Below are 26,938 nucleotides of genomic sequence, written 5' to 3' on the forward strand. Positions count from 1 at the left end.
GAATGAAACTATATCTGACAAAAGTCTACAGCTCTACATGACATTATGATTTGTGTTTCAATCTTATATTTTATTTTTATTAGATGAATCATTTTCTTTGTGGATACCACTAATGATACTGGCAATTAAAACGATATTTATAAAATTGAAGGGAATCCATTAAATGCGTCAGATATCTAGTCAAACTATTGTCATCGCAATACCTCCTTGACTTAAGAACTCTGTACTTCATATGAAAGTGTCGATCATGAAAGAGAGTCGCATAGTGTCCGCGTCTAGAATGAACGTTGTTAAAAAACTTTGGGATTTGAATAAATCATACTAAATGTAAACTTGTATAAGTACACTGGCTCAAATGTTTAATTTTACATGTGATTTAAGAAACGTTTTACAACATTCGAATAACAAACATATGAGGAAGGCATGTTTTATTAGCAAGCGTTATATGGAGCGCTATTAATCAAAAGTAAGTTTTGTTCATTGCCTCGCCAAATATACTATTACTAAAACCCGGGCAACAGACCACTGTAACTTACAACTTTCGGAAAGCCTGTAAGTATTATTATTATTATTATTATCATTATTATTATTATTATTATTATTATTATTATTATTATTATTATTATTATTATTATTATTATTATTATCAAACTGCATAAAATTGTAGGTTGTTATCACACACATATAAGACTTTGTATTTCCATTCATAAATAAAATGAAATGCCTATTAAATAGATCTTATTGAAGCGACTTACACTTATCGACTATAAGAGCACGATGTTAAACTTGAAATATAATGCATTGTGACGAATTGCAAACATTAATTCAAGTAAGTTTAATTATTTAAGAGTGCGTATAACAGAAAAACAATATAAGTAATACACTTATAGCCCACCATTTAACATGCATTTAATAATCATTTTAATTGGGTTCTGCGCAAGTTGCAAAGCGGTTCTTAAACACCTAATGTAGGCCTCGCGTCACTATTTGACCTGTTTATTTATATGTCAATGGTAGCGCGTTGGGCACACCAAATTACATGAAAACATGTCACTGTCCACTTAATCCATGAATCGTATGCTGTGTGTATAACTGATTCAACGTTGTATTTTCCATTAAAGCCTTAGTATTTATACATGTATAAAATCGTTATAGTCAAAATAGTATCAATTACTTTTTGATAGTCAATTCAAACAAGAATTGATTGGCAAAGGCAGATATTTCTTAATAACTTATTTTTTTTCGCGGACAATTTCTAAAATAACATGTCGTTATAAAGTTGAACAAATCAGAAGTCTCTTACGGCATAGGAAGCTTATGAAAACTTGATTAGCAATTCTGGATAATCATTAACGTGGAACCCCGTCCATGAAATAATTCAATAACAAGAAAACAATGCATTTCAACAGTTTTGTATATATGTGCTTCAGTTGAACACACTCATATATAACACTTTGAACACACTTCTATAATTACGTCACGATGTAATATTGATCACATATTGTACCATCACGTATTTTTCTGTTGTATAACGAATAATTGCCAGAAAATCAGACGTTTATTTTTATAGTTGTTTATATATTAAAAAATCATTTGATAAAAATAGTTCATCTTCATTTTAAATCATCAGAGGATAACTTGGCTATTTATTCATTATATGAAATTAAACATGTTGCTGTCTTTCCGCTTACATAGCCCCGTATTGGTATTTCATAAGAGTTTGATTGAGAGCTTAGTTTCTTAAAACACTTTGACAAACCATTTCACAAAACCACCGCCTTATGGAGCACTCTCAAAAAATTATTTTGGATACAGTGTTTGAGTTAACTAATCACCTAATACAACTCCGGTAATTAAACGTAGGCGGGGCTCTATAAGTGGCATAGACTGCGCTTTGTTTCGTTTAAATGGAAAAGTAAAAGAATTAACGCTTTTTCTCCTAAATTTCAGCATAATAGAAATATTCTTGAAATCCATTGATACGAGTGAACATAAATTTTCCGTTATCACCCCGTTGAAATAAATTTTGAACTGACACCGATCTGTGTATCCATCATTGTAAAAATAATAATGTCTCCATTGCAATATTAAAGGAGCAGTTTCCGCTCAGATTGGTCATGTACATCAAATGAAAACTTATATAAATGAAAGTTATTGGAGAGAACGTCATTCTGAAGCTGTCGCCCTCCTGCCGTGGATGATCACTTCAAAGTTTAATGACAAAGAGTGCATATTAATGGTCTACAAACAGTAATACAAGTATACACTCGATATTGGTCACGAACTAAAATTGTAAGCACATGGTAAGGAAATTATAATCTAGTTAATCATACAGACAACGTTTTGGAGTGTATTATAGTTAAAATGAGTAGGATGCGGAAATTATAATCTGGTTAATAATACAGACAACAAATACAATTTTGCAATAAAATTAGCTGATATTTCATTGACAGTGATATGTAAAACAAAGGATATGTGTACATGGAATGACAAGATTTATTAATACAGGTAATTTTAGCAATACATGTCACGTGATATGTTGTATTGTTTGTCACTTGTTAAGTGTATATTTGGAGTTGACTTTATATCTCTGTGTCATTTGACAGGATCACAGTACTTTCCGACGGCTCTAGAATTACGCATGTAACGTTCAATACAGTACAAGATGAGCACAACCCATATACCACATACACTTTCCGTACATGTATATCACAGTAATGAGACTATAAGTACCTTCCATGGCCGAGAGTGTAAGATAGGTTCATCCCGACCCGAGCGTAGGGTGTTTTGCGGAAACGAGGTTTACCGAGTTTCCGCAAAACACCCTGCGCGAGGGTCGGGATGAACCTATCTTACACGAGCGGCTATGGTAGATGCTTTTTCTCCCACCTCAGTTAAACAAAATTAAGTAAAAATGTATTTTTTTGCTGGAACTCTTTTTTGCTTAGTAAAAATACTTGCGCATGGATATGCGATAATTCGTGGTTGTCATGGATATGCGCGCAGCGATTCAGATGATGTTATTTGTCAAATCGGTCTTTAAATAGTTCTAAGGAGGGTGAAGCATTGTTTCTTGAAAGGTGCGTGATAACTGTTTTATGGTGACATTTGAAGCGAGAAATAATTAATTAGCGTTCTAAATATAACCACAAGAAAATGTTTCCATAATGCTACAGACGACAGTCTTTAACAAGGGAGGTAATTACAATGTGGAGACCATTAAGAAGAAGTTCCATACGGGCATTTTATCTTTGCCCGTGGGCAAGATAAGAATTTCTAGCATAGCTAAATTATGGGATCTACTTATCTGAGGTGGGAGAAAATGGCTGCCTGTTTTATAAGATACGACATGATATCGTATACGCCACCACAACACAACACTTTTCCTATATATGTCGTATTAGACTCCCTGTAACTCAACCTACTCTCCCATCAACATGACCACTGAGATATGTCTCATTTTGTGCAGTATCATCTCAGCAAATAGCATATATAAATTGACAAAATATTTTAACAGAAACCTCTAAAAATAAATCCTCAAACTGTTTAAAGTTATCTAAAGCACAACGATTTTGAAACAATTAAAACGTTATTATGTTTTTATTTCTTCCGTTGGCGCGAAAGGTAATATGACATTTTAGCCGCAGAAATACAACTTGTTAAGCTTTGCGGCCACTGTACCAAGAAATAATGATAATAAAATACAAATATACTGATTAGTAGACTTATTCTCTTACTGATATGGTTTGGCTATGAGATACTACTTAGCTCACCAAAATCTACGACACAGCTAGCGTGAGGTTAAGTACTCCTAGTAAAACTCTCAGTGACCTCATGTTCGAGTCAAATATGAAATATTTTACTACAGGAAACAGTGAGAGTGCTAAATTTAACGTAAATATTTTTTTATCTCTCGTACAGAAGTGTAAATGGTGTGATAGATGGTTTAATTTAATTACAAACCTCATAAATAATGGTATAAATTCGACGAATGATAAGACTACCCCTTTATATTATGAGGCGGATGGTTGGTTACTATCTAACTAGAAACAATATGCAGTCTCTGTGGTGGGATGAACAATGTGAATTTCTTCAAACGCTGAAGTATTCATATCTACGGTTTTGCTTTCCAAACTTGGCATCCGATCAAAGAGTGTATGAACATTGTCGACATAATTTTCAGAATTATTAAAATGCTAAAACAGTTGATAGACGAGAACTTATTAAAAATCGAAATGAGCCTTTTAGTATTTGATAAGTAATAACGGCAAAAATTAATCAATCTGTAGATACCAGTATAGAGTATATTATGGCCAATACGTGGTAGGACTTTTATCGCAGTGCCGCCATGGTATTTGTGATATTGATATTGATAAAAATATTTTTTACTTTAAACGAGACAATTTTATTCGATGAAGTTGAATTTGCGATATAAGGTGAAAGCTGTGGTATAGACGGCATCTAAGTTTAAAAAGATACCATGGATAATATTGCTCCTTATATTTTAAATAATCGAATCAGGTTATTTTCCCGAAGTCAAAGCGTCATCATATATTCTATACATATATCCAGATCGTTCATTGAATTTATCGCGGACCTCATTTACCAACATCATGTGTATGATATTTTTTATTATAACTTATAAATGCTTGTATACACGTACTGGAGATACCAACAAAATTGGCGAGTTACAATCATCATTTTGTTCTGCCTATTCGGCTATAGATAGTGTATTTTGTCTCTAAGCAATGGTTCAGATCAATGTTTCACCGACGGAGGGGTAGGTTATATTGTTCGTATGTCGACTTTTGCTACGGCGTTTGCTATAATAAACCACACACGTTTGATTAAAAACGTAAAATGGGCGTTGATGCTTGATATTTGCACATGTGTTAAAAGAACTACGTAAAGATGAAATGCCATTGATGAATGTGGACATCTGCCATTATGTGTTACTTATTTTGCTTTTTGTTATTTACCATTTCCATATTTGACAGATTGCTACAAAATATTAAAATAATGACACCGAACGTAATTTAAGGGCTACAAAAGTAAAACCATTGTTATTCATTGGTTTTGGGGTATATTTGCAGTGTACAAGCTGAATGAAATATAGATGTATTCATATATACTTTACACAGCGTATAATTGATAATTGTCTAAAAACGCCAAAATGATGTTAATGATTCCTCCAGATGTCACCATTATAAATATTACAAATTTAACTAGATACTGAAAAAATACCATTCGGAAATTCCATTGAAGTATAACATTTACTAAGTTTAGATAATAACACCAAAACTCCACGATGAGATAACTTGTAATTTCAGTCTGAATCAAAACAACATGGCAGTTAATAACCCTGAATTTCTTGCATTTCTTTCAATGTATCAAGTCTAAAATTTATTTCATTTGTATACATCTTTAAACACAAGTAGTTCTACTCACTAATAGGTTTTGACAATGATAATAATGTATTAAAATGAACGATGCATATGCGAGAACTCTATCTTTTTAATGTGATGAACATGTAAGTATACCTACCATTATGTACAAAATAATATATAGATAGACTTAGAGTCTGCAGCGTATATACAAATCTGGTTATGTGTGCCAATAATGAACATTTTCGGCCGGTGCCCGTTTTTAATTTCACAGAATGAGTTGAGATAAGCGGACTTGAGTTCAGTTGAGTTCAGTTTAGTTGGGTTGAGTTGATCTAATATCAGTAGCCATAGACCTGCGTAAGATTGAATGCGACTGGGGTGATGTAATGATATAATTCATTTTAAACTGTTTGCTGCAGTCACTCTGGACAACTGACCAATGATCGCATGGCAAGGTCGTTTTAAGTCATCCATGTTTGGTTGGTTTTGTGGTGTTTTTACGTTTTGTGTCCTTCAATGTTCAATGTCTTTTGGAGGTAAGCTAGTGTCACTAAACAGGGCTTATACAAGAATATCGGACTACTGGGGTTTTCCCCGTAGAATTTATTTTATTTTTGTTCATTAGAAAACCAACTAATCAGAAAATGACTCATATTGTATAGAAAACCAAATTAAAATTATTTTCATTGTAAAATGTAGAGTGTTTTTTGTTTCGGTTTATTTACCAGGAAGCGGGAAGTTAAAGTATAGACAAAGACTTAAGTGATTAAAATGATTCAGTAGAAAAGGGAATGGGCCTTATTTGCGCACTATATCTTAAACTGGAAAGTAAGGTTAGTTTTATATTAATACTAAAAGCTTTAAAAATATTTATGATATCAATTACTATTTGTAATAACATATATAATAGGTGTTATCACAAGTGCATTTGATAAGCAATCAATTTTTCAAAATCATTGATACAAAATACCAACAGACATTGAATTTAATTGATAGGATATGAATCATAGATTTTTTACGGTGTTCAATACCGTTAAACTCTTCATATCATGTTTAAATTTTCAAAAAACTGAATTTACAAGACATATTATTTCCAGGTCTTTAAACGAATTTGTTTTAACTCTCTTAAAATATAGAGTTGATGACCAGTAATGTAGTTATTGTTCAACAGCTCTATGATTAACAAAAACGTATGTGATGATTATATTTAGAATGATGTATATTAAATGTTGATTTGTTGGGATTTATATCTATTTGTGTGTGTCAGAGTGCGTAATAATATCGGCAGCTCAAAGTTATGTTTGATAATATTCTTAATGCTGCCGACAAACTAGACATGTTATGTTAATGACATGTTATGTTAATACAAATTAGGCATGAGCTCTGTTTTGCTGATAAAATATAAAGTTATGCATATAGTATAATAATTAAAGTAATAACATATTAAATGATATTTGAAATGCCTCTAAATTTATTTATGTTTTCAAAGGTGTGTATCATTTGTTTTATGAACGTTTAAAATGTTCTCTTCTCAATTCTACTAAGAGTATAATAGTTTGTTTAGTGTAAGATAGCATTATATTTCACCTTGTGAGTACAAAATTATATATTTCACGAATGGCTTCGCCGGCTAATCGGCCGGTCACGTATCTTACTTAGTTTTAGTATATAAGCAAACTGGTTTTGGGGTCATATTAGTCTGAAAACGATCGCTAAAATCAGTACAAGCTCTTATCGAATTTATCGGCAAATACACATAATTTAATGTTAAATCTAAATTGATTAACAAGAGCAAGAGTCGTCAAGAAGTTTACTCTTAAACAAGTTATACTATAACGACAATGATTTAAACAATTTATATGAGAAGAGATCATTTTGGTTACTTACAATGTGTTTTGCAGTAGTCAAAAGATTCTTTTGGTAATACGGAAACGAGATAAAGAACACATTTGAAGTGCTGTGCCATATTTAATGAATTGTTGAGGTTATATGGAAAATGTTTTGGTATTATTTAAATGATGCAATGTTACAATGCTGATGATGTGTGTTATAGTTTACGGAGAAACATACCATTTTAGGTCCGAAGTCCGAAGCAGTTATACGTTAGACAGTGATTGTTAACGTTACTGCTTTCGGTACCCAGTTTAAACGGTACAAGCTGCATCGGTAATCAGAGTACATGCTTATATTGCTAATATATGTTTATCCTAATCTAAATTATATACATATTTATGTCTGGAGGAGTAAAACGCCATAATGCATCAAATTAAAAAGTTGCATCAACCTATATTGTCATTAAAGGGTGTGACCTGGTTAGCATTTCATAACGGACAAATTACTGGATGCTGCTTCTTGTTAGACTATTTGCCAAGGGAGATTCGGAGAACCAGTAGATCTCTATCATAATAAACACCATACATTAATAGTCGGGAGCAGTTCACCCCTGACCGCTAGCGAGTACGTAACAATATACTTTGTATGTTTTTATAAAGATATTAATTGACGGATAATTGTAGTCAGATAAAAACGCGCAAAATTGTATGAAAACGAAACGGAACGTAACGTTACGGTCATTTAGGAAATTAGTAATTTAAGAAATACCATCGTTGAAAATGAGTCCGAGCCCTGTGCAAACTGACATAACATGTTTATTTCGGTGATAAATCTTTCCATCGCATATCATATATATATTATTCTATTGCGATTAATTGCGATCAATATATATGCAAAAAGCTACAGAAACATGCTCAGTAGCAAAAAGTTTAAACATAAACCCGGTTTAGTGGCAATGGGCAACACCAAAGACATAGAACACAAATTCACAAACAAGAAACATAGAACAGCACACAACTCTACAAACAGCACAGTGAAAACCCATCACCAGAAAGGAATATCATTTTGTCTGTAACAATATTTTTAAACTCCTGTCTTATGATATCTCTATATCCGGTTGTAATATGTCAAATCTTACTCGTTCTTATCCTTCAGAACTTACCTTAGAAGTGGGAGTGATCTACATGATAATACTGTTATGGCAAAATGTTCTACCATATAGTTATGCACTAATCAATTGTAATCACAGCCCCCCAAGGTCCGGGGTATACCGGGGATAGCCGGGGAAATGGGCCGTGTTTTTACCTTTCCGGTGGTCCCGCAGTGCCGGGTGAATGCGGTGATTTTGTATTCGCGCCAAATATAGCGGGGAATGTGCCTTACTTAGAGTCCCTGGGGTGCGGGGGCATTTGGCGGGGATTTTACCATCAGTTCGTCCCCGCAGAGGGGGGGGGGGGTACCAGGGCTTGGCTGGACCGAAATTAAAAGTCCCCGCTATTCCTCGGACCTGGAGGGGCCGTGGTTACAATTGACTGGTGCATTAGTGATCGTTCAATCTTTACTTTTTTATATCATTTCAGCAGTGTTCTTTAAACAGTCGTCTATGAAACTGTAAATTTGGACGGCTCATAACCTACACCTGGGCATTTGTGCGGACAATGACTGACAAAGCAAAGCAGACTCCCTTAAAAAGCATCGGTATGGTATAGCTTCTACTGTCCTTTGTGATTCTCTGTTAAGTGTGACTGTGTTTGCAAGAACCAAATATACGTGGGTTTGAAAGATAACTCAACAACTGGCTCCATTTAACATGTGCTTACAGTTTTCGAATGTTTATATAAATATTATCTTACAAAATGTACTAATTTATTTTTATCATTTGTGATATATAATGAATCCTCAAATATATCTTCCTCAAGTTAATAACTATACTAATTGAAAAATGTCAAACGTTGTTCTCATCATCTTCTTTTTTCAAAGAGATTTAGTGCACTTACTCTAACGACATTGATCTGAAATGAGATATAAGGGAGTTTTTGTATTAAAACATCTTATATTAGAAGGGTTAAATGTGAGTGTAATGCGATTCCTATATATTTATATTACTTCCGGTTTAAGGAATCGCCACGATGCAAAATAAGGTGTGCAGAACAAAAATAAAATAAAGAGTTATGATGCTCATTCTTTCGCAAGCATAATACTTCCATTCTTTAAGAAAAAATCAGATGTTTTAAGAACTTTGAATATATACGAAGGAAGATTGTGTCAAATTCTGACTCGAAAATAATTTGAATTTTCTTATAGACGGTTTACAAGATTCTTGACACTATCCCTTTAGCAATTAGCAATGCAGTGTGTCTCAGTGTTGATTTAATCAGATTTAAGATTTGTACATTTAAGTAACCAAGAAGTCAATTTTAGACTCGTGGGAAAACAATGTGTGCTTTTAAACTAGTTTTAACTCACAAATCTAAATATCCTAATTACAGTACATGTGCACGCGTGGAAACCTGTTTGCTCTATTACAGTCACACAAAATGATCATGCGATAAATGTGTTTATTTATTTTATACATCATTATGAATGCCTTTATATCACTTCCAGGTGCGCAAGCGCTGGTAGAACTCTCCCGAAAGTGCTTTCATGAAAAGTTGAGGAAGAAGGATAAATTTAGATCGCTTTTCCGTGTTAAATGTTCGTATCAGAAGGATTTATTTGAAAAACTTCTATACTGTTCTTTTATTTATTAGATTTAAGCTACTGTTATGTAACGTCAATGGGACGATAATTAGTACACTGACATATTCATGCTGACATTTTTAGAGCAAATTCAATCATCGTTTAAAAATGTTAGTATTTTAGAGGGATTTATTTGGGGAAAAACTAATTTGTTGCTCCGTGTTTCTTGTTTGTTATTTTTGTTTTTGTGTTCTATGTCTTTGGCGTATACCCTGTGCCATTAAACTGGCATTATGTTAAAACTTTGGCTACTGAGCTTGTTATATATTTTTTTTGAGTTTAAGGATATTTTCATGCTGACATCTGTAGAAGGAATTCGAACAAAATGTCGTTGAAGTGTTGTTGTCGTCGACATCACCTACACAAATAATATATTGTCTCGACAAATAACATGCAATATAGCATACTCACTTATGTTTGAAAGTTAAACCGGTTAGGAATTTCATTATTTATGGCTGTTCTTTTTTCAATTTTGATATGCATAGTATCTCAAAAACTCTATGGAGAGCCATTTTAAGAGTATAGCGCTATCACAAAAAACAAATGGTTGCTTTTTCCTCAACAAGCATCATTTTCGCTTGCAACGACATTTATTTATATATAGTATTTTTGCTTTATCTTACAGGGTCCCAAAAGTTTGTAGTTGTTGCCCATGCGTGCTTATATATCTATGGCGATGAAGAGAGTAAAAACTATGATACTGCATTCTCTATGGCAGTCTTTAAATGGTAATCACTCACATATTTTAATTAGTATTTTGAAGGAGATAAGAAAAAACGCATAATTTGCAAACATTGTGACTTAATATGAAACTCGATGTGAAACTATTTATCACATAAATTACTATACTGAAAGTTTATGTATATTCCATTAACATTACCCTCTTTTATTTCAGTGTTAATGAGCACAAAAACGGTGACCGGTATTTTTACCTGACATTCAACGATCCGGACTGGGAACACATCGTGTTTTGCTGTGATTCAAATAAGTCGCAAAAGGTATTTTAACCTCTACGCATATCGTCGACGACGCAATACTCGCTCAATATTCAGTTTGTTAATTCTTCTTCTGCATCATATTCATAAACTCCTTCCAAAATAGTAATATATGTTCTATGAAATGTTTCCTCCCACCCCAGATAAGTAGATCCAAATAGTTGGCTATACTGAAAATCCTTATCTTATCCTCACGCAGTGCGTTCTGTGGAAACTCAGTAAATCTCATTTGAGCAAAACACCATTCGCTCGGGTTATGATGGACCTATCTTACACGAGCTGCCATGAAAAATACGTATCATCTATTCTTTTCAAAATCAATTTAATGTGTTTCTTAAAATGAAAAATAAACGAAGAACTGTTTTATTACAGAAATGGATGAAAACACTCAAAGCAGCAATTGATCAGGCGTCGTGAGTATGAATTTGTTGAAACATATTCTAGAGTAACACAGTTGTTCACATTCGAGTTTGGTTGGTGGTCACCAAGTAGGACAAATTGGATTTTTTTTTGGTTTCCCCCATAATACTAACTCAACATAAGACAATGTCACTTTCTTTACAGACATTGTAAAATTTTAACTAATAGGGTTGTTTAAAAAAATCATGGACATGTTTCTTAAACAAAGTTTTGATAGCAAAATGTCGTAATATATACGATTTCATTCTGACCTTTCATGGAATAAAAGGTTTGTCAATATGAAATCTCATGTTTTATGAAAATTGAAAACAAAGTCATTCATATTTCGAGGTTATTTATTTTGTTCGCATCTTACTGCAAACACTGTGTGGTATGTCGAACAACCTGTGATATTCGCATTTTACTGCAAACACTGTGTTGAACGTCGAACAACCTGTGATATTCGCATCTTACTACGAACACTGTGTCGAATGTCGAACAACCTGTGATATTCGCATCTTACTACAAACACTGTGTCGAATGTCGAACAACCTGTGATATTCGCATCTTACTACAAACACTGTGTTGGACGTCGAACAATCACACGTTTTCGCGTCTTCCTGCAAACATTGTGTCGAATGTCGAACAACCAGATATGTTCGCGTCTTACTGCAAACAGTGTTGCATATCGAACAACCAGTGGTTGTCGCATCTAACTGCAAACATTGTGTTGAATGTCGAACAGCCAGTGGTTGTCGCATCTAACTGCAAACAGTGTTGAATATCGAACAACCAGTGGTTGTCGAATCTAACCGCAGACAGTGTTGAATGTCGAACAACCAGTGGTTGTCGCATCTAACTGCAAACATTGTGTTGAATGTCAAACAACCATAGGTTGTCGCATCTAACTGCAAACATTGTGTTGAATGTCAAACAACCAGTGGTTGTCGCATCTAACTGCAAACGGTGTTGAATGTCGAACAACCAGTGGTTGTCGCATCTAACTGCAAACATTGTGTTGAATGTCAAACAACCAGTGGTTGTCGCATCTAACTGCAAACAGTGTTGAATGTCGAACAACCAGTGGTTGTTGCATCTAACTGCAGACAGTGTTGAATGTCGAACAACCAGTGGCTGTCGCATCTAACTGCAAACATTGTGTTGAATGTCAAACAACCAGTGGTTGTCGCATCTAACTGCAAACAGTGTTGAATGTCGAACAACCAGTGGTTGTCGCATCTAACTGCAAACATTGTGTTGAATGTCAAACAACCGGTAGTTGCCGAATTTTACTGAAAAAGGAACTGTGCCATTAAACGGGGTTCATGTTTAAAGTTTTGGCTACTTAGTTTCATTTTACTTTTTCATATAAACGTTCTTTAAAGATTTTTATTATGTTATGTCAATTCCGACAAAAGAGGAAAATAAATATACATTAATGTGTTCCATAGAAATTATCAGTACGTTTGTAGCAATAGACAAAGGACATTTAATGCTTATCCTGTCCCAAAATATTCAAAATACATCAAGTTAAGAATTCGGTTTAAACTAATTTATTATAGCTCAATTGTGACGACTGGAATGAATCACGTTCGAGTCCGTTGCATAAGTAGAAACTTGTATAAGTGTCCTTTTTGCGCGTCTATGAGTAGGTATCCCTGTGTGGTTAAACCCATGACCTCTGAAGTGAGAGGCGGACACCTTAGCAACTTGACCACTCTCAAACTCATGTTTTTCTAAGTAATACATAAACTACTTGAAGACTCCTCGTATAAGTTCAAAACGAATGCCTATTCTGTTCCACAAAGGACACCATTACTTGAATGAGTAGAAGAAATAGTTATACAGAATAAATAATCACTTTAAGAAGGTCAAGTAAGGTTATGTTAAATGTTTAATTTTAATCGCAGTCTGGTCAAATTAATTGGTAAACCACTATAGTTTTCCATAAGAATTTATTTCTATTTTTCAAATATGTGAGAACTATACGTTCCAGTATTACAGCGTATTAAGCAATGCCCATATGACATACAAAACATGGCTGTTTCTGAAATAAAAATATGTATTGGTTAAAACATCGCTACCTTGTCTGAGGCAAACGGTACTCTATACACTGAAATATTGATGCCTTGTGATCAAGTATTATGTAGGTATTATTTTGATGGTCTTATGTGTAAATAATTTATATGTATAACAATGTCGAAATTAGTATTACGTATTTTTGTTGATGTTTTTGTTGTTGTTTCTCATGGGTTCCATGTGGGATTTAAGATAAAGTAAAGAACTAAAACACAAACTGCAATAACTGTAATATATATTCGGTATTTTTGGTCTTCTAAACACCTTCTCAAAGATAATAATAGTATACATGGTAACCAGGCATTAACATTTGTACATGTTTGTCAATTGCTCGATGATATAAAACCGTAAATTAATTCTTATTTTTCTACATTAGAGACTCAGGAATAGGCCATGATGACGAAGCCGAACAGACAGATGATGAGGGTAAGAACATCAACTCTGTTTTGTTTATGTAGTAATTAAGTTCCAAGGCGATACCTAGCAATCCATGATAAACACGCCCAGTCTTTCATATACATTTACATTATATGTAGTGTGGTGTCTGTGGAGGTTTGTGCTGTTGTTCCATGTTTCTGGTCTGTGATTATTTGTTTTGTGTTATATGTCTTTGGCGTTGACCCTATGCCATTAAACGGAGGTTATGGTTAAACTTTTTAGAACTACTGTGTCTCTGTAGTTTTTCATATACATATTTATTGTCTTTATAATAGTACTATGAGTAATACTTGAAGCACTGCATATACTTATATGGTAAATGTTCACGCGATGTGTTTGAAATTTGTTCGTCTTATTATCTTGCTGCCATTGAGCTATATCTAATTTTGAAAATAAAAGACTACTTGGACGACCCTTATTGTTCATGCGTACTTTAATAACCTTTATAGTTCACTTCATATGTTTCGAATGTTATAGCTGAACTGTGCAAAACCTTTTCCAAACCCATATGGCATTTTTTTTTTTTTAATTATATTTTATTTTAAAGGAAAGCAATGTAATAAAAACCTATTTTAAATGAGAATTTCCAACACTGTTAATTTAGCTTTGATTTAAAAAAGAAAATGAAACATCATGACTTCTAAAATGACTGACCAAATGTTTTAAAACTTAAACGTTACTGCATCTTGACATTCCACAAGTTGATTGCATGTTAATAGGAATTCTTCTTTTTTCAAATGCTCTAATTTTGAATTACAATTATAATTGTAATTTAGTTTTAACACACGCTTTTAGTTTTAGTGGCACGCTTCCGAAACTCCCATTTCTCTTCAATTTAAATGACAAATATCAGACTATCAAGGAGATATTTAAAACGAATGACATTAGTTCTACAGTATGTGGAGCACTCAATAATACCCAGGAAATATTTTATGCAGATAGCGATGACGAGACGGACAATATTTCGGCAATGACAGCGGCGAAAAGACCCGACACCTATATGCAAATAAATGACAGCGACGTACTGTCAACAGGTACTGTATGGTGTCTGTGGTTGAATGTCTATGTTAAAATTATATTGAATTTAGAACGCACTTTATAATCATTGATTGATGCCAACGGGTACTTCATGCTTTTTTCTGGTTAAATGTCTATGTTTCAATGATATTTATTTATGAATGCATGTTGTAGTCATTTAATGTAATCCTTATACAAGTTAATTTAATAGAAGTATCGGGTTGAATAAAAAAATCGTTCGAAATCAGTACTAGTAAGAACGAAAACGCCCCATAAGAAACAATAGGAAGACATATGTATTGCAGTGTCTTAGTATGGATTCGAAAATGGTTTAGATTCTCCTTTAAGATAAATTCCCTGAAGTTTCTTTCACGGAAATGATGTTTCGAGACAAAACGGCACTTTCTTTCAATGTGTAAATGAAATTGAGACTCAAATTTACGAAAAAAAGAGTTAAAATATATCGACCAACCTACCGTTTACTGTTGTCAAATGCAATCGTAATGAAACAAACAAACTGTTCTGACGTTAGCGTAACTCGTGTAAAATTGGTAAAACAAAAAAATACATCATACTTGCTTTCATAATTAGTGTATGTATGTTGCATACATAAACGTGTAGCACCAACATGTTTGTAGAAACTATGTTGTATGAATTACGTGTATGAAAACTATTTAAGTTTCCTCTCTTTATTTAAGAGTTCAATGTTCTTTACTTACTTAATTCAATAAAACATGGATATTGATCTGTGGAAGTATGAAATCTGTTGTTATCTTCTTGTACTTATCAATTATAGCCTTACAAGTTGAGCCACGATCCGCTGTGCTGATGCCGCAAAATCACACTAGAAAAGGTTTGTATCCACCCATTTGTAAAACACATTTGCTGTAGGAAATCTTTCAACTTGCACTTTTTCTAGTTTAATGCCGGCTTTGTATAACAAAATGCCTGATCATAGCCGATCTTAAAGGTGGTGTTTGATGGGTAACTGTATTAATAGTTAAGTTTTCACCAATAAGCATTGTTATTCACTATACTGCTTGAAAATTCCATTTCTGTACACGTATTTATCTATTATTAGGCAAATCGAATAAACACCTATCATTTATATATTTAAAAACAGAACATCGAGACGATATGGACAATCATTCGAAGCTGAAATCCACCAATTACAGATTATCTTCATCGTCTATAAGTTCAACAGATTCAGAAAGCGCATACCTGATTGTTTCTGGCGGAAAAGAATCTTTAGTTCCAACAGGTAAAAACAAAATCGATGGAGGCACAAATAAAGGCATTTGAAGAACCTTATAAAACCAACTCCATTTGAGAAAGGTCTTAAACACAAACACTTCACTATTATACCGGAGCCGAAGGTTAAAGCCAAAATATGTCCAATAATGATTTCTGTGATATATGTATCTGTAGCATCTTTGTTTAACGAATGATGTATATGATGTATAACGTGAAATAATAATAATAATAATAATAATAATAATAATAATAATAATAATAGGAAAAGTAATGATGATGATAATGATGATGATGATGACCACGATGATGATGATGATGAGGATGATGATAATAATGATTATTTATATAATAATATTGATATTTATAATAATATCATTAATAATAATAATAATAATAATAATAATAATAATAATAATAATAATAATAATGATAATGATAATAATCATAATAATAATAATAATAATAATAATGAATAGTGAATGAAATAAACTCTACCAATTCGAGTTATATAAAAATATTCTTGTATAAAAAAAATACTATTGCAATCAAACTTGAAGAAAATAGAACATGTTATTCTTTGCTTTATATCAGATCAGAGAATCATTAGGGAAGAAAAAATCGTTTCAAATAAACAAAACCTATCTCCAAAGTATGAACACATTAGTCACGGTTTGATTGCATTATTTCATTGACAGTGATTGTATTTTCAACAACTATATAACCTTAGTTTTGTAATTTATAAATGTTTAAAGCTGGCGCGTGTTGTACGTCGAAATGCAACAACGATGAAGAGCCTCACTATGAAATCCCCGATAGCAACTTGTCCCCATCAAACAAAACTAAACAAGTAAAGTCAGTAACAACACGGGACAAGCCGCGATCCGCTGTGCCGTTGTCGCAACATCACAATCCTGCAGGTTTGCAACACTTTTTGTATCATTCAATCTTCTGTTTAACACTTTGGCTTGTTGAATTTTTACAACTTGCAATATCTTCATCTTCAACGAAGGCCTTCTTAGATAAACTTGTATGCACATGAACTTAAACCAACACAAATTAATACTGTTAACATTACCCCTAACGACTTTTCGTTACCATTTGGAGCAAGTCTCAAGTAAACTACATACATTCGTTAAGCTCGAACAAAACGATACTACCATAAGGCCAGCAATATCATAAGTATTATTAACAATCCAAAACGGTAGGAATTGTGATTAAAATTGATTAAATATTTTGTTTTACTATGTATTCGTACTTCTGCTGCTGGCCCTTGGTAATCGTAATATTTCTCATTTTAGAAAGTATTTAATAACGTGTGCAATGTTCACATATCTTGATGACGTAGTGCACACAAAGAAGTCCAATCACAATACGTAGGTGTACATGTAGCGTTTCGCTGTCTCTCCAATACCGCAATTTTCGTTTAGGTTCTGTACAGCCACATTTATCCCTGGTTCAAGAAGCTGGAATTCCGTTACAGGAGGAACCACTATACAATAATTGCCACGGTATGAGATGACAACTGTAATATTATTATTAATAATAATAATAATAATAATGATAATAATAATAATAATAATTTATATAATCATAATCATAGTAATATTGTTTTTAGTGATAAATATAATATAATATTGATTGAACGATAAGATATCTTATCTATCAAGACTACATATATTCGTTATGCTCGAACAAAACGATACTACCATAAGGCCAGCAATATCATGATTGTTGTTGACTATCCAAAATTATAGGAATTATGATTAAAATTGATTAAATATTATGTTTTACTATGTATTCGTTCTTCTGGCTGCTGGCTCTTGGTTATCGTAATATTTCTCATATTAGAAAGTTTCCGAAATCCCGTACAGGTAAAAATTGTTGTAGATTTTTGAAAGTCGATTTTCCTCCTACGTTCGTACACGTATTTATTAACGTGTGCAATGTTCACATATCTTGATGACGTAGTGCACACAAAGAAGTCCACAGACAATACGTAGGCGTACATGTAGCGTTTCGCTGTCTCTCCAATACCGCAATTTTTGTATAGGTTCTGCACAGCCACATTTACCCCTGGTTCAAGAAGCTGGACTTCCGTTACAGGAGGAACCACTATACAATAATTGCCAAGGTATGAGATGACAACTCTCTAACAAGTTTGGTCACTATAATCATTAGTATTTTATCATAAAATAATGTATTACTATAATTCTTTTTTTATTCTTGCGTGCGAGTACATGTGCTCAGCTTAAGTATATCGGTAAATGTCGCGTTCATGTTTTCATTATAAAGACATTATTTATAAATGTAAAATTCTTGTTAATTGTTTTGGGTCGTAACTTCTTCTCTCATCCTTTACAATATATCAAAGAACCACAGCATTATGTACTTGACTGTCTTTAAGCTTGTCAGTTCTAATCGATCATACTATATTCTACATATATTAGAGAGGTTCGAAAACACGACTTGTACGCAATCTGAAAACGCGTATGAGACACATATTTACTTAACAAGATCTAAAATGTATCGACCTGCTTAACGGCAAATGAAATCGTTAACAAACAAACACATTGTTGTGACATTAGCCTTTCTTGCATAAAAATATATAAACACATTTTCAACTTTGCAAAATACTTTATTTATAATAGTGTATGTGTGGAGCATGCATACACGTGTAGCACCAACATGCTTGTAAAAAATATTATGTATTCACTACATATAAGACAACTGTTTAAGTTTCCTGTCACCATTCAAGAGTTCAAAATTCTAGGTGTCAGAACATTTACCTTTGGAAAAAAAACAATAGTCGAATGAGTGTATGTTAGGCCCCTGAACACATATCCAGTAAACACAGAACTAGCAATGTATTTTTATAAAGCATCCCTGAAATAGAAATTTCATTACGCTATAGCATATGTTGTATGTCTATTGTCCGTAACATTACAAAACTGTATATATTTGCGTTTCTACGTACACATGATATATTTACAGATCACCTTGGATACAATGGCAAACATAACCATGGGCAGTGCAAAATTAAAAGAGGTATTGCATTGCCTTCTTCAATGTGCATGGTTACACATAATTCCAGTACGATTCACTTACCTTCTACAATAGCCGTAACCTTGTATATGCGATTAAATAAAATTGCTGCTCTCTCTTATATGACAATCACTAGTAAGCGTATGATGCACATACATATTAACATGTATGGCATATAATATTTCTTCCTTCAGAGCGCATATTTTCCTCGGAATTCAATGAAGGTCTTTTTAGATTAACTTGTACGTGCATGAACTTAAACCAACACAAATTAATACTGTTACCATTGCATTGATACATGTACGCAAGGATGGTCGTGCTAAGACTGACGCTAACATGGATGACATGACCAGGCACCAAATCAGTTCAATTTTGTCTTCGGCTTCAGAAACAGAATCAATAAACACCATCGGTCATGTGTCTGTCAGACTAGGTAATTCTCCGACAGCATTAAAGAAGAAAGGCAAATCAACAAAGATCCCGGTAAACAAACACGATCAACCCACCCCAAAACTGTCAACTACGATACGTAAAACACTTCCAAGAAGCTCCCAATCTGCAAAATTACAAGAAGATATGGAAGCACGTCTTCACAAAAAGGGTAATTCACATTAAACTGAGATTTTCTTCGTGGTAATACTAGTTAATGAAAACTGTTATATATCTACAGTTAAAATCATGAGGCCAGCAATATCTGAATTGTTGTTGACATTCCAAAATTATAGGAATTGTGTTTAAGAAATGATTAAATATCGCTTTTTTATGTATTCTTACTTCTAGCTACTGGCTCTTGGTAATCGTATTATTTCTCATATTAGAAAAGTTCCGAAAACACGTACAGGTAAAGGTTGCTGTAGAGTTTCTATAAGAGGTTTTTTTCTCTTCTGTTCGTACACGTATTTCTTAACGTGTGCAATGTTCACTTACCTTGATGACGTAGGGCACAAAATGAAGTACACACATACACGTACGCGTACGTGTTGCATTTCGCAATCTCTTCAATACCACAATTGTATTTAGGTTCTGCACAGCAAACTCTACCCCTGGTTCAAGAAGCTGGAACTCTGACACAGGAGGAACCACTATACAATAATTGCCAAGGTATGAGAATACAACTGTCTAACAAGTTCGGTCATTATTATCATTAGTGTTTCATCATCAAATATTGTATTTTTATAATTCATTTATTATTGCGTGCGAGTTCATGTGGTAAGCTGAAGTGTTAAACGATTATACTATATGCTACATAAATAAGAGAGTTTCCAAAAACACGACGTGTAGGCAATGTGAAAACGCAATTGAAACACAAGTTTACTAAACAAAATCTAAAATAAATCGACCTACTCACCGGCAAATGAAATCGCTAACAAATAAAAACAATGTTTTGACATTTGCGTTTCATTTGCATAAAAAGATGTTAACTATTATAGAAATTATTATGTATGATCTACTTATAAGACAATTGTTATGTTTCCTGTCTCTATTCAAGAGTTCAAAATTCTTTATGTAAATAATTCAATGAGGCATTAGGGATTTAAAAAGTACATCATGTTAAGGAAAACTTTCTCAAATTTTGTTAATGGTCATTATAATATTATACCAAAGTACAATAGTAGTCTTAATTCGCTTATGGCTAATAGTATTGCTCATCCCGATTTTTATGGTGATGTTTTAAAATAAAATCGTAAAATTAAAATGTTTCCAGCAGGTAGCAGGGCAGATAGACTTAATGAATTACTATGAATTAATTAAACCACGGATATAACGGCAATACTTTGATGGGTACTTGGCTTCTAGTTTTTGAAGATGGATTCCTGAAATAAAATATAGGGTTGAATATAGCATCCTTACATAACTAAGCTTTCAGTCCTTTGATTTTAGGCCACAACAAATTGATCATTTGTTCGTCGGATTTGCCGCACCTAAAATTCGAAAAACGAAAAAAAAAAAAAAAAAAAGAATTTGCGCCCGCACTTACTATTTGGCCGCGCATATTATTTATTTTTTTACTTCTGAATTTCCTCTATTATCTGAAGTTTTTTTACTTAAAATTTGAACCTGCAGCGTCGATTTCGCCTTTTTTGAAGGTATTTCCATGCTTTACATTCTCCGCGAGCAAACTTTTCTCGTGTCAGGACAAAATCAGGTCCGGGTAACCGCAAAACAGCCGATATTTGTTGACAGTCTTTTTTGTCGGGAATATTTGCAGGACGCACCGTTGTTATCTATTTCCGGTATTAATTTGCAGGATACTTTCAGTTTTCGTACACATATAAAAATACACATTTTTAATTGAAAAGCAGTGTCATAGTCAATGGATAATAGTCTTCAGTAAACAACAACAGTTTGACAGCGTCGAAGGCAATAATTATTTATGTGTGTTTTAAGTAATTCATTGTTTTGTACTCAAAATTAAGTGTTAAATAATAACTTAATCAGATTTTGAGTGCAAAACTTATATTAAAATACACGGACACTCGACTTACAACAAATGAACATGTTTTCGTGAGTTATTTTTTAAATTCTAAAATGCATTTCTCAGTTTTATACTCGTAATTGTTAAAAATAGAAGGACTTGTAAATGTTTCAGAAACAGTCTGTATTTATGCACCATTCAATTGTAACCATGCCCCCCCCCCCCCCCCCGGGGTTGGCTGGACCGAAAGTCAAAGTCCCCTCTATTCCCCGGACCTTGGGGGTCGTGGTTACAATTGACTAGTGCATTACACATACATGTACAGTATAAAAATAACATCAGTAAAATCAGAAAATAAAACCTTTTATAAGTAAAATGACTGTTTTAATTTTCTCAATTCTTTGTTCTTATCCACTTGTTTTCTTTGATCGATTTGTAGTAAAGTGGTCTGTTATTAAAGTGGCCTGTTTCTTACGGGCATTGAAGCTATGGAGGGTGTCATGATTTTTTTTTTCAAGGCACGGACCTATAAACCATTGGTTCGTGGTAAAGGCGAGGTCTTGAAAGGGAAACATCTTTATTCCACCACCTGCTCTAATATAATGACCGGTGCCACATTTGCAGATTTGTTTAATACTGCTTCAATTGTGTTGTCCCGCAATTTAATCGGCAGTGTCTTAAGTAATAGTAAAGCACTGGATCTTATTGCCATTTGTTATATATTGAGACAGATTTTCATGTGATACAATCAAAACCTTTTCATTTATATTTAAACTAAGAACCTATGTTTGCAATTAAAAAGCATTTCTTGACATATTGCATGATAAATTTAGTAAGAAATAAACTTTTTAATTTTTATTTTATTTTACGCCTTGCGCTCGCCTCTGAATTGCCTTAAATTTAAAAAAAAGTATTTTAAATTTTTTTTCGCTCGCTCGCTCCTACGTTTTTTGGGCAAAATCCGTAGAACAAATGATCAATTTGTTGTGGCCTTATGCCAATTTTGCAAATTCATGTTATCTTTAAAACCGTCTTTGGCTGACTCTACTAAGCTTTCAGTCCTTTGATTTTATGAAAACAAATTGCAGATTTATGTTATCTTTAAACCGTCTTTGGCTGGCTCGGAATGTTTTGGCATGTGACGTCATTTCTTCAAATATTTTACATAGGTAATCATTTGGAAGAAAATATTACCTAATTTACGTCGCTTTTATTTTTAATAATAGTTTCTTTATTTGTTTCCAGTTAGTAAAATGATGCTTTTTATTATGAAACTCTATGCTCACACAGTTTTAAACCATTTATTTTCTAAGGTAGACTGTGTATGATAGTCATAGTTTCAAACAATGATTGCATCGTATCTTTGAACTGTTTTTGCATTAGGTAATCTGAATTGTATTCCTCCATCCGCAGATAGATTTGGGATCTCCAATTATTTAAGTACTTAGGGTTTACCGATTATTTTATTATTATTTGTTTTATTGTTAAAAGTGTCTTCAAGTTAATGCATACTTTGATAAGATTTACCTTTAACGTTTTTTCTTTATTCAGGATTGTTGGGATAAGAGTGAGGTTTGTGCACATTAACTGGCTTAAACCCCCAGTAAATTTACATTTTACTGACCGTTCCAAGGCGGTGCCTAACAATCCTTGATAAACATACCTAGTTTTTGTATATAGCATATATGCACTGTGCTATTTGTGGAGTTTTGTGCTTTGTTCCATGTTTCTTGTTTGTGATTTTTTGTTTTTGTGTTTTATGTCTTTGGCGTTTACCCTGTGCCATTAAACAGGGTTTATGTTTAAACTTTTGGCTTCTGAGCTTGTTTCTGTAGTTGTTCACGTATTATAAATCTTAAATAATTAAAAGGTGTTATGTGTATGTTGCTATTTATGTTATACTTAACGATACTTTCTTTGATAACACACCAATATAATATATTGCAGAACATGCCGATGATCAAACTTTAACATTAAAGATGAAACGAGCGAAAGAGTTAGTAAACCATAATCCGGACGATAAAGATGAGAACTGCTATGAAGATGTGTTACAAGGAAGAGGTATGTGTCAGAACATTTACCTTTGAAAAAAAAAACATTATGTAGTCGAATGAGTGTTTGCCCTCTGAACAAATGTCCAGTAAACACAGAACTGGTAATGTATTTGTATAAAGCTTCCCTGAAATAGAAATTTCATTGCGCTATAGAAAATGTTGTATTTGTATTGTCCGTAACATTATGAAATGTACAAAAACGGTATATATTTGCGTTTTTAGGTACACATGATATATCCACGGATCACCTGGGGAACGATGGCAAACATTCCCATGGGCAGCGCCAAATAAAAAGAGGTATTTCATGGCTGTCTTCAAACAATACTAGTCCGATTTATTTACATTCGACAATAGCCGTAACCTGGTGTATGCGGTTAAAATAAATTACTGCTTCTCTCTAGTATGACAATCACTGGTAAGCGTATGATGCGCATATTAACATATGTGGCATATAATAATCTTCTTCCTTCAGAGCGCATAATTTCCTCGAAATTCAATGAATGCCTCCTTAGATAAACCTGTATGTACATGAACTTAACCAACACATATCAATACCGTTTCTATTGCATTGATACGCAAGGATGGTCGTGCTAAGACTGATGACCCGATACCAAATCAATTCAAATTTGCCTTCGGCTTCAGAAACAGAATCAACAAACTCAATCGGTCATGTGTCTGGCAGACAAGATAATTCTTCGACAGCATTAAAGAAGAAAGGCAAAATAACAAAGATCCCGGTCAACGTACACGGACAACCCACCCCAAAACTGTCAACTACGATAAGTAAAACACTTCCAAGAAGCTCCCAATCTGCAAAATTAAACGAAGAAATGAAAGCACTTTTTCACAAAAAGGGTAATTCACATTTAACTGAGATATTCGTGGTAATTCTAGTTATGACAACTGTTATGTATCTAAATTTAAAATCAGAAGATATTTTTTTTAATTTTATTTTGATGAATTGTTCAGAGTTTTGATGAATCATACCTGCAGATTGAACGTGTGCATGTGCGCTCTATTCTACTAAGACTTTCACAATTATCACTTAACGTGTTTTGGCTATTTTTACTAACGATTTTTCGTTACAATTTTGAGCATGTCTCAAGTAAGACGACATATATGAGTTATTCTCAAACAAAACGATACTATCATGAGGCCAGCAATATCTTAATCATTGTTGACAACCCAAAATTATAGGAATTGTGATTAAGAAATGATTAAATATTTCGTGTTATTATGTATTCTTACTTCAGGCTGTTGGCTACTGGTAGTCGTACTATTTGTCATTTTAGAGAGGTTCCGAAACCTCGACGTGTACGTAAACGTGTTTGTGTTGATATACGTACAGGTAAAAGTTGCAGTAATGTTTTTAAAAGTCGTTATTCCTCCTCTGTTCGTACAAGTATTTCTAAAAGTGTGCAATGTCCAAATACCTTGATGACGTGGTGCAAAATCAACACATACACGTACGCGTACATGTAGTAGTTCGCAGTTTCTCCAATACCGCAATTGTCGTTTAGGTTCTGCACAGCAAACTCTACCCGTTGTTCAAGAAGCTGGAAATCTGTCACAGGAGGAAACATTATACAATAATTGCCAGGGTAAGAGATGACAACAGTCTAACAAGTTATGTCATTATTCTCACTATGGTTATATCATCAGATATTGTATAACATTCAGTCTAGGAAAACAATTCCTCAAAAAAAAACGTTATTTTCCAATGTACATGCATGACAGGATCGCTTTAATGAGTTCATGCGTACTTTTTATTACAGATCTGTATGAGAATTTGAAAAGACCGGCCCAGAAAAGTGTTAAGAGAGATACAGATAAAACTCAGTAAAAGTCTAGTCGGGTCGCTCAATATTTTCTAAAGCAAGTTTGTTATCATGCGTCCTACATTAATTCTAATTTGTTAACATGTATAAATTAAACAAAACTAGTTTAATATTGCATATATTGTTCGATTTTACACACACTAGGAACATTTACATTATTATGATACCATTATATTTTTTCTAGTCTTTTTGTTCAAGTTTGCTCCTGTGTTTGCAGGATACGTAAAATAAGTATACCAAAGAATATCTTGTTTTCCTTTCATGTTTTTCGATTATGCATTTGTTTTTATAAGTAAAATAGAAATAGTAAATACCATGAATCAAATTGGACAAATGTTTTAATCCACTGAAAATACAAATTTGTTTTGCTACGATTTTGACTTTGTATATTATTTCATTCGGTTAATGGCGACCAGTATCATTTGGTCATATATTCGTGCGCTGTTCAATTGTACATTTATGTTATGGAACTTTAAAGCATTAATCAAAGGTAACTGATAATTGTTTGTAAAATGTTTGAATTTTAGCATGAAATAATAAACTTTGAAAAAACAAATTCTTCAAGATAGCGAAGTGACGACAGTATACATCATCGGCGAGGGACTTCCTATAGATGTGGCATAGCAAAGGGGTATTCAAAAAAGGCTGATTTAAAAAAGATATATATTAAAATACGAATTAATGTCAGGAATAATCACACATAAAGAAATTACGCGTGTTGTTGTGACAATGAAAACATCACGTCTACATTTCATTGATTCAAGTATTTTTAGAATAAATAATAATGCATAAATGCTTATTTCTATGGAATATGACAGCACTTCGACGGGCGCAGATTGTTACAATCAAGCCTCTAGAATGTATATGTATCCAAAAACACTGACATGGTGCTAAAAATAAATAACATGTTTTAATTTGTCTAAACCAAGTGCCAATGAAATAGGTTAGGCGGTTCCGTCAAATTATATTAAGTATCAAACAGTATAACTCTGTATTCAAAGTACTTATTACTTAGTGAAGGCAGAGTCATACAAGCATGATATGTCTAAAGATCGTGTAAAACGTTTCTTGGGTTTGACTTACCCGCATCATTCGGTCTTCTGTAAGATTAGTTAAAACGGATTGTGAGTCATACACAAAGAGTAAATGTGTCGGTTCCTCAATTCATTTGCCATTCAACCGAGCTGCGGTACCTTCATATGCATTATTTATTGGATGGGCGTTTATAAAGTCATGGACGCCGCGGACTAAAAACATGTCGTCATTATGGCGAAACAGGACACTGTATATTAAATCCAAAAAAACAAAATACTGGCAAACCTAACTAAAAGTCTTTTGGTTGCTGGGTCATCGTCGAAGGGATTGCCCAACAAACAATCTGTGACATTTTGAAACGAAGATGGACATTCTATTATGTAATGCCCTAGAAACCTGTAAGCGGGAATTA

At 33.3% G+C, this 26,938-nt stretch overlaps 1 protein-coding gene across 6 annotated transcripts; it reads left to right on the forward strand.

The window, feature by feature from the left end:
- Positions 1 to 281: 281 nt before the first annotated feature.
- On the forward strand, positions 282 to 26,037 carry LOC128203182 (uncharacterized). Of its 6 annotated transcripts, none has more exons than XM_052904478.1 (21): positions 282 to 552; positions 8,801 to 8,918; positions 9,825 to 9,914; positions 10,585 to 10,687; positions 10,855 to 10,957; positions 11,327 to 11,367; positions 13,809 to 13,858; positions 14,809 to 14,904; positions 15,684 to 15,740; positions 16,011 to 16,148; positions 16,894 to 17,058; positions 17,569 to 17,649; positions 18,192 to 18,272; positions 19,133 to 19,186; positions 19,572 to 19,784; positions 20,204 to 20,284; positions 23,547 to 23,660; positions 23,876 to 23,950; positions 24,296 to 24,508; positions 25,174 to 25,254; positions 25,429 to 26,037. In XM_052904478.1, exons 2-21 carry the CDS (start codon positions 8,879 to 8,881, stop codon positions 25,494 to 25,496), a joined length of 1,944 nt encoding a protein of 647 aa, XP_052760438.1. In that variant the 5' UTR covers positions 282 to 552; positions 8,801 to 8,878; the 3' UTR covers positions 25,497 to 26,037. The 6 variants fall into 6 exon arrangements, with proteins under 6 accessions (XP_052760438.1, XP_052760440.1, XP_052760439.1 ...); XM_052904480.1 differs by having other exon boundaries at positions 8,804 to 8,918; XM_052904479.1 differs by having other exon boundaries at positions 282 to 466.
- Positions 26,038 to 26,938: the final 901 nt, after the last annotated feature.

The sequence above is a fragment of the Mya arenaria genome, chromosome 9 (genome assembly GCF_026914265.1).
Source record: "Mya arenaria isolate MELC-2E11 chromosome 9, ASM2691426v1".
Classification (NCBI taxonomy): Eukaryota; Metazoa; Mollusca; class Bivalvia; order Myida; family Myidae; genus Mya; species Mya arenaria.